Source organism: Priapulus caudatus, unplaced genomic scaffold (genome assembly GCF_000485595.1).
Source record: "Priapulus caudatus unplaced genomic scaffold, Priapulus_caudatus-5.0.1 Scaffold208, whole genome shotgun sequence".
NCBI lineage: Eukaryota > Metazoa > Priapulida > Priapulimorpha > Priapulimorphida > Priapulidae > Priapulus > Priapulus caudatus.
In genome coordinates, this window is record NW_014577269.1 from 42,878 (window position 1) to 52,526 (window position 9,649).

Sequence of the window (9,649 nt, forward strand, 5' to 3'; positions counted from 1 at the left end):
AACTATTAACGTGTTTTCTCACGGGTTTTAATGATAATGTAGCTATACTAAATGTAGATTAAGGTTATAATAATAAGGCATTTAATTAGGTGGACCCTTCACCTAGCATAGCAAGCCACACTAAACGCACGCACGAACGCAACGCACGAACGCGCCGCACGCACACCGGCACGCGCGCACACGTACACACGCAAAGACATGCGGCTGCGTGTATAAACAGCGCAATCACTGCGCGCACAGTTGTGAGACGAAAATTTAGGACAAACTAACGAGATACGGCTGCAGTTGTATGTGTGTGTATGTGTGTGGCGTGTGTGCGTGTTGCGTGATAGTCGTGTGCGTGTGGTGTGTGTGTGTGTTTGTATGTATGCGTGTGTGTGGTGTGTGTGCGTGTGTATGTATGTATGCGTGTGTGTGCGTGTATGTGTGCGTGTAAATTGGTATGTGTGTGCGTTGGGGTGCGCGTGTGATTGTGGCTGCGCATGCCGTGTGTGTTGTGAATGCGCGGTGTGTGCTGCGTGCGCGCGCGCGTGTGTGCAAATATTTGACAAGGGAGGTGTAACCCTCCGCGCCGTCCACTGACTTTCAAGAACATATATCTTCAAAACTACTGCAATGCATTTGCTTTTTTTTAAATTTGACTTATTAATAATGCTTCGTACCAGAATGATATTTTCAAAATAAAAATGGTTAAACCGGCTTCCTCAAATCATACTAATCAACGCCCGTCTGGAGACGGGTAATAGCTAGTATACATTATAAACGTGTGGCAGCGCAGTTAGTTTGTTGGGAACAAACATAAAAGTTCGTTAAGGCTACATGCGTATCGTTGTCACGTTTGAATGTACTCTTTCATTCTAGCGTGCCAGGTATAAACCAACAAGTAATGTTGACATGACGAGCTATAATTGGATTGTTTTGACTTCATGTTTAATTTATATGACATTTTCGTATTCGTTATTTTTTGTGTGACACGCCGTTTCGTGGCCCCTCCTGCTCTTCCCCTTGCTACCGTTGTTCATCGCTCAGCCTCCTTCCTTTTATACCGCCCGTCAGCTATCTTCCTGCCGCCTTTCCTCAGTCTCTCACTCTCGCTCTCTCAGCAAATCATATTACGCAGTTTTCTTCAGTCCGTACTGCACGCCTGATACGGTGCTCAACACATGCGCATATCTCCGAGAAAGTAATATTTTGCGAAAATTGCATTTAATTTTGAAGGGAGGTATTCTAGCATATGATTTATATGATAAGATTCCATCAAGTAGAACTCAGTTAGGAAATAGGAGGAATACCTTTGCATGTGGGTACCCGCTGCATGTAGAGTCAGTACACGATCTGCTACGTTAGTGATGTTAGCGCATGGGCATATCTCACCAGAGAGTTATATTTTGTGATTTATACTGAATTTAAATAGGCTATGTGGTATTTCAGCATAGATTTTATATAATACATTTTTATCGTTAGACGTGTGTTTATAATTAGGAGAGCACCTCATGTAGGTTGCAAAACTCCTACTTCATTCATCCGTCCTCCCTTGCCTTTCTTGTTTCTCGCTCAGTTGCCTTCTTCTACCCCCCCCCCAGTTATCTTCCGCTGAACGTCTTTCCTCAGTCCCCCACACTCTCTCTCTCAGCAACCTATATTATGCAGTTTTTTTTGCAGTCCCTACTGCACGCCTTGACACGGTGTTCGCGGGCATGCGCAATATCTTCCGAGAAGAAGAAATATTTTGCAAAATATTAAATCACGGAGCTCAAGCGGGCGAAGGCCGCCGAGAGCGGAGCACCATACATATAGGATGAGGGAATTTTTTTGCTGGACTTCGTGGTCCGGTACCCCCCCCCCATCCCATAGTGCATTGCGCTTAGGCTTGCCTATATATATATATATATATACACGTTTTCCCATTGTACGTTTTCTAAATTGTAGCAACAGATCGTTAAAGTCACCTTAATTCTTCTTTGTAGCTCTTCGAAGACATTGCATTTAAACGAGAACTGTTGTCCCTAACTGTGCACTGCATCAACAAGGAAATGGCTGTGAGTGGAAACACCACTGAGACAACTAGAGTATAGAGGCAATTTTAAATCATCCATCCAACTACGTAAATTATCCAACGTGTGCGTTTTGATTATGAAAAAAAAAACCAGACAAAATACGCTGTGTCGTGTATAGTATAATATAGTGAAACGACATTGCTGTTATCCGAACTTATCGTAAAGTTAACTTGGTTTTAATATAATTTTATCTCGCAGTTGTAGCGATATATCTCCAATTTTACACATGTAATTACTCAGTATTATCCTTTCATTATTGTTTAGTCGTTGCGATATTGATGCGCTGCGCTTTTGATCATTTTATGTAAAAAGGCGCAACATAAATAAATAAAATAATAATAATAATAATAATAACTAGAGCACTCGGAGAGCGCAGACCTCCGCCAAGGCAGCTGAATTCTCTCACCTGTGAAAATTTAATTATTTAATTACAAATAATTAATTGGATTTGGATCACCACCAAAATAGAATTAATTCTAGTTACCCCATTTCTGACCTATCCTGAAATTTAAATTAATTAATTAATATTAATTGGATTCGATCACCACCAAAATGTAATCAATTCTAAGTTACCCGCATTTTTGACCTAATCGCTGAAAATTTCAAGACAATCGCGTCCTAACTTTTTTAGTTAGGCTGTACACAACAAACAAAACGCACAAACCGCCACAACCAAACAAACACACGCCGGTGAAAACATAACCTCCTGCCAACCTTTGGCGGAGGTAATAAGTTTACATTACTCGATGCAAAAGCTATTAGCCGCATATAAAATGTTCGTAAATTTTCTTGGTGTGCAGGAGCATTGAAAGACTGGCAGAATTTGCAAAGGTTTGTTGCCCGAAGCGAGTGCGGCGAGACGATTGTCGCGTCTGAGATGGCTGACGGATCCATCGTGAAACTCCCCTGCTCGGCGTCGTCGATCACGTGGGCAAGTTCTGCGCACGCATCATCATCTTCCTCGACGAGCCGGTGAGTTCGCCGACGGTGCTGCCGCGTGGTGGCTGATTCACGAGGTAGAGCATGGCGAGGGTGAATCAACCGCGCCTTTGGTAGTGGGGCATAAATTAATGACACGGTACGCGGTTTACATCTCTGGTGGTAAATATCGCCGGATTATATACACCAATAGGATTTTGGTAGACACACTTTTACACTCGAAGTTTATCCGAAGAATCGTGAATTCTTTGGCAAAGATTGTACCTAACTTATCGATATATGCAGACTGACTTAATCAATTTATATTGATGAGCTTAATTTACTTATAGGAAAAGGGGAAGCTTGGGATATTTCATTCTAGTGTGGACGTATGCGGTATATTCCCTTGTTTTGTCCTTCTGCCATCTTCTGATTTTTATACTAATATGATGAACATTATACCTAATGTGATGCCAATTTATATACTAATGTGATGCAGATTTATATACCTAATGTGATGCAGATTTATATACCTAATGTGATGCAGATTTATATACCTATAATGTGATGCAGATTTATATACCTATAATGTGATGCACGTTATGTATTTTATGTAGCGTATTCTGTTTTGGAGCTGCATAAATGTTTGCCGGTTAGTCTGTAAAAGTGTAAACTACCTCAGACGCGGCATAACATGTATACAAATCACACGCAGGCCGTCTAATCCTGTAGCTCACTCTCACGTTATCCCCCATTATTTTCCCCCGCAGAAGCACCATTTGGTAGAATGTCCCTACTTTCCGATCACCTGCACAGCGTGCGGTCAGCAGAAGATACGTCGTCTGAACCTAAGTTCGCACCAGGACAAGATATCCGGAGATTGCCCAGAGACATTTGTACCCTGCAGGTTCATGAACATTGGCTGCACGTTCTACGTAAGTTGACCATTTAGACTACTACCCAACTTGTGAATGTTGTTAGACAACGGATTGCGGTATTCTCACATCATGGTTAGAATTAGTTCAGCTAATCACACGTAACAAATACGATTAATGTATTAAGTATAAGTAACGTAATTACATAATCAAAAGTAATAAACCCTAATTAAAAACTTATGCATTATATATTTATAATAAATACATAATACTTCCGATAGGAATATTGTACAATGTCGTATTGTAGTAACACGAGCACCTCTATACTTCTATTATAGAATAATTTCTTGTAGAATGTATGGTCACTACAAATTCGCGCGCGTGTAATGACATTCCGTTGCGTTCGTGTGACTCGTGGCCACACACGCGCGTGGCTGCTTCCGACGTTGCCGACCCAATCTCTCTTCGCCGGTCTATCAAAGCTCGTTTACACTGGTGATAGCTCTACCGGCGCCTCTCCCTGTAGCAGGTGGCCCACGATTCTCGCTGTAGCAGGGACCCACGATTCCCCCTGTAGCAGGGACCCACGATTCCCCCTGTAGCAGGGACCCACGATTACCCCTGTAGCAGGGACCCACGATTCCCCCTGTAGCAGGGGGCCTACGATTCCTCCTGTAGCAGAGGGCCTACGATTCCTCCTGTAGCAGGGGGCCCACGATTCCCCCTGTAGCATGTGGTCTACGATTCCCCTATAGCAGGGGGCCTCACTTCCCCCTGTAGCAGGACCCACGATTCCCCCTGTAGCAGGGACCCACGATTTCCCCTGTAGCAGGGGCCCACGATTCCCCCTGTAGCAGGGGCCTCGCTTCCCCCTGTAGCAGGGGCCCGCTTCCCCCTGTAGCAGGGGCCCACGATTCCCCTTGTAGCAGGTGCCCACGATTCCCCCTGTAGCAGGGGCCTCACTTCTCCTGTAGCAGGGACCTCTCGATTCTCCCTGTAGCAGGGGCCCACGATTCTCCTTGTAGCAGGTGCCCACGATTCCCCTGTAGCAGGTGCCCACGATTCCCCTGTAGGCAGGGGCCTCACTTCTCCTGTAGCAGGGACCCTGCGATTTCCCTGTAGCAGGCCCACGATTCCCCTTGTAGCAGGTGCCCACGATTCCCCCTGTTAGCAGGTGCCCACGATTCCCCCTGTAGCAGGGGCCTCGCTTGATTCGAATTTTGATTCATCTTATGAAATGCGGTGTGATGTTCTATGGTGTAGACGGTTACAGAACAGCTAGGTCAATTTACTGCGAAATTTCAGTTCTAGAACGTCAACGCTAGTTCAAGTACCTAGCTAGAACCACGAACCTACCATTAAATATAGCCTAGTGATTCCAGTATGGACGCTAGACCCAGCTATGCGGAGTGTAGTCGTGGCAGAGTTTGCATTAATGGCGAATTTGGCCGATTGCATTCGTGGCAGACGCGCATCGCATAATGCGCGCGCTAGCATTTTTTTCACCGCATGTAATACATTTTACGGATGCGGTCTCATGTAATTATGGTTCGCGGCAGCAGTGCGATGCGACCAGGCTATAAGCAAGCAGCGACATCAACAGCGATAGCGCCTTGATTAATTTCAACTCAGCGCCTTCTCTCGCCGAATCTCGCGTGGGGCGACACGTGATCAATACGCGAGCGGCTCCGATTCCGGCGGGGGCCACGCGGGGGGCGTGATTTTTTTTCCTAGGATAATCAAGAACATAGGGCTCTAGTGAGCGCTGCCATTAGTTGATACAAATCACGTGCCTCAAACTTCTGTTTTATGGTGCATTGCGACACTAACCCTAACCCTAATCACGCACCCGGCGTGCATATAGTCGGTTGGCGTTGTTTTGTGTGCAATGACACCCACGAACGTGAGGCGGGTGCGAGATGCCGATCCGACGTTCCCACTTGGGCGTCTATGCGCCAACCGAATTGGCAATTACATCGTCGTTTATAGGCAATTACGGTGATAGTTACGCAAGGTTTTATTGCCGTATACTAGTCGCATCGTACTGAGTGCCTGGCCAAGAGAAGCCTCGATCTCTGGAACACATTACTGTCTACATTTAAAAATATTCCATGCAAATCTCTCACGTGCACCTGGAGTTTTCGCGCACTCCCTGGACGTTTATTCCTTACGGACTGTCCAGTATAGAAGTAGAAGTAGAAGTAGAAGTAGAAGTAGAAGAAGAAAGAAGTAGAAGTTTGTATCTGGTTGTGCTCATAAAGCCGGCTAATAGTAATAGCATTAGGATGACATCTATAACAGTGTAAGGTGGTTAACAGTGTAGGTACATTATTTGCTGAATGCACCGGTACGAGCGGCTGAGAACAATATATACAGAGAAGTGAAACGGATTGGTTATACGTGATAACGTGCCATGGCGCCATGTTCATGCGTAGAAAACACGGTCACGTTTCACTTCGCTGTATATATTGTCTCAGGTGACGAGTAGCTGCCGGGCGATACCGGGCGGAGGTGCTCAGACCGCATGCCTAGCAACGGCTCTTGCTCTCCCGTGCTTTCAATGGCATGCCATTAAGCGTGCGTTCCAGCATCCGGTAAACCCCCGCACGACTATTACTTTGAATACGCGAGCTCTTTCAATTCGCCAGCTCGGTATAATTTACACAGTCGCATTTCGAAATGTGTAGATGCTTGCAGCGGGCTAATGCGCATAATCGACATGTTCGTATAAGCATGAGGTCTTTATGTTCAATTCCATCCTTTTAACTCTTGTAACAGCAATAGCTTTTGCAGCGCTTCGAAATTGTCGAATAAAATCTGTCATGTTTACAGCAAAACTGGCGTGAATAAAGAGGCATTGTTTCGTTCACTCCCTCCCCGCAAAAACGACTAACTCCAATGATCTGCTATCGGTAAACGAAGGATCCAGTAATTTCTTGACGTCTGCATATAGAGCCAGTCACGAGCGCTAAATACACCAACGATACAAGGCATTATGACAAAACGCGTTTGTGCTGTTAGGCTATTATGTGGCTATATAGCTACGTGCTATTGCTGCCATGCGGGAAATAAATGCGCTCTTGTCGAGTGTATCTGGTGACGCGGTGGACAACTTCCGTAACTGTATTGATGCGTCGACTAAAATACGTTTTTTATTTTATTTATTATTTTATTTTATTTTATGTTTTTAATTTTCGTTATTTTAAATTTTGTTTTTCCTTTATCCCCTCCCTTACCAAAATTGAACATTCCTTTCCCCCATACACACAAAACACCCAAGGTATATAAAACAGTATACCTTACCCCTTACACCCAAAACACAAACGGTATATATATATATAACAAAAAACATTACACCTTAATCCCTTACCAAAATTGAACATTCCTTCCCCCGTACACACAAAACATCAAAGGTATATATAAACAAAAAACAAAAACAACATACACATTACCCCTTTACACTTCCTCCCCTTACATTTTCCACACTACATATTCCCTATTACCTTCTAGATATATTTATTTGGTTTTTTGATTTTTTTGTTTATGTTTACATATATATATCAAGTATTTTACTTTTTATTTTATTTATTCTAGCTATTCAAAAGAAATCCGGCTGGCGCCTTAGTCGTCCTCCGTTGTCGTCCTCCGCTCCTGCTGTCGTCCTCGTCCTCCCTCGCCCTCGTCGTCCTCCGTCGTGCTGGTCCTCCCTCGTCGTCCTCATCTAGTCCCACCGATAGAATATCGCCATCTCCTCGTCGTCTTCGTCCTCGTCCCACTCGTCCTCGCTGTCGTCGGGCACAATTGGGTGCCCTGGCCGATGCTGGTTCACCATGGATACGCCCAGCAGCGGCGCCAGTTCTATGGGGACGACAGCGATTGCCGTGTCGTCGTCGTCATGGTGAACGACGGTCCATCCCGGATTGTTCATCCGGTATGTGCGGACATCCGCCCGAAACGCCGCCCAGCTGTCGTAGCTCGTCTGCCTACCCACTGTCGAGGCGAGTCCTGGGTAGATCAGGCGCGGCGTTGGGGGTGGGGGCCCTCCGGTCGGGTAGCGGGAAGCGCCGGGCGTTGCGATCTCCCCGTCGCTCCGGGCTGGCCGCAGGGCCTCCCAATCGATGGGTGGCCGATTGCTAGCCGGCGATTGCGGCCGTGGCACGTACAGTGCCTCAGGGGTGGGAAGGTCGCGCCGCGCCCTCCACGCAAACGAGCCGCCCGACGCGGTCGCCCTCTCCTGGTGCTGGTGCGATGCGGCGCCTTCTTCGTCGTCGCTGTAGTAGGTGCTCTGCTGCTCCTCCTGATCGCTGTCTTGCGATCTCCGCCTCGCTGGCGTGTTTGGAGTTACTGCAGGTGCTCAAAAGAGACTAGATTAGTCATACTGTGCGATCTTGCACGTTTATGCACTTTTGATAACGGTTATTGGCACGTTGCGAATACCGTGCTTACACATACAAGAACACAAACACGCAGTAATATACGATTAGCACCTGTGCGTTAGTGCTTCTTGGCTAGTACTATAGTGGTGAACATAGTGAACCCGGTGCATTTGGTGAACATGGTGCGTGCTATCTATACATACGTGACGTCGACCGCGTAACTGTGCACCAGTAATATCGGTTACGTGCTTTCGTGCCAACACAGTGCATTTTAACTCCTGAACATATAGTGACGTTAACTCCTAATTATACACATACATGTTTTGTTAGGTACATGGTGACAACACTACGTCGCCTGTGCATCGATATCCTTAGAATCTACGGAGCATTCTTAGTCTAGTCCGCATATTTCTTAGTACTATACTTTGACCGAGGCAGTGTTTTCATCTCTACCTCCTCCTTCGCCTGCACCCTCTCTAGCGGATGCTCTCGAACTCTGTGGAGCATCTCAGTCTCCCTCTCTTCGTTGTGCAATGCCGGATACAAATGCTGCGGTACGAAAGGCGCGGTTGCATTGACGGGTTGCAAGAGGGGTTGCACCGTGGGTTGGAGAATGGTATGAGTAGCCGTGGTACCAGGTGTAGTGAATGACTGACATAGGCGTGGCCGAAGATGTGGTGGCGCGCAGCAACAATATAATACGATAATTGCTATACCAGCAATGGCCACGTAAATAACTATTTCATGCCATTGTACGTGGGTGCTCTGAAAATTGTTTTGAGCCGCTTCATTCGCATCTAGCAGCCGTCTGCTATTAACTATGGCATCCTTAAGGTGATCATAGGCTAAGTCTAAATCCTTCGATTCATACAGCTTAGGAGGTACTATATTTTGCGGAATGAGATCGGTGGCATTACCCCTTTTCACCGCCAGTTGAGCCAAATCTGCCCATATTGTAGGTGTCTGCAACGACTTGGGCAACATATTGACTAACGATCTCGTGAGATTCACCGATGACTCATGAAAATAAAATGTGGGTAGGGTAAGATCAGCCGAATGAGCACTACAACCCGATTGCAGCGATACCAGCTGACGTGATGATATCTGAATGTCCGTAATCGTGGGCGCCTGATCACTGGTAGTCTGACATGACACTGTTAACCGAAACGGCTTCGCCGGTGACAAAAGCCAGTGACCATTACCAATATACGTAATTAGATGCTTAGGGTTAGCACATATCTTGACCCTTCTCTGGCAATAGGTTTGTACGTGCTCGGCTTGCCTTAAAAATAACGCGACTAAACAATCCTTGGACCCCCTAACATAATAAATTTCAGATTCAGCCTGGCAGATGTTATGGGTCTCGTGCAGGCACTTACGCACTAGGTTTGGCTCAGGATAAAAACTCACAGATTTTAAATTC

The 9,649-nt window shown here is 45.9% G+C and overlaps 1 protein-coding gene and 1 long non-coding RNA gene across 2 annotated transcripts; one reads left to right on the forward strand and one right to left on the reverse strand.

Moving 5' to 3' along the window:
• The first annotated feature begins 872 nt into the window (after positions 1 to 872).
• On the forward strand, positions 873 to 2,050 carry LOC106807335. The gene is made up of 3 exons (XR_001393656.1): positions 873 to 883; positions 1,219 to 1,222; positions 1,968 to 2,050. It is a non-coding gene; the product is annotated as an uncharacterized LOC106807335 (long non-coding RNA).
• A 5,335-nt stretch (positions 2,051 to 7,385) lies between these two features.
• On the reverse strand, positions 7,386 to 9,631 carry LOC106807332 (the record flags this gene model as incomplete). Its single annotated transcript, XM_014809641.1, is given in 1 exon segment — positions 7,386 to 9,631. A coding segment is annotated over 1 exon segment (1,009 nt), but the record flags the coding sequence as incomplete, so codon positions are not given.
• Between the last annotated feature and the right edge of the window lie 18 nt (positions 9,632 to 9,649).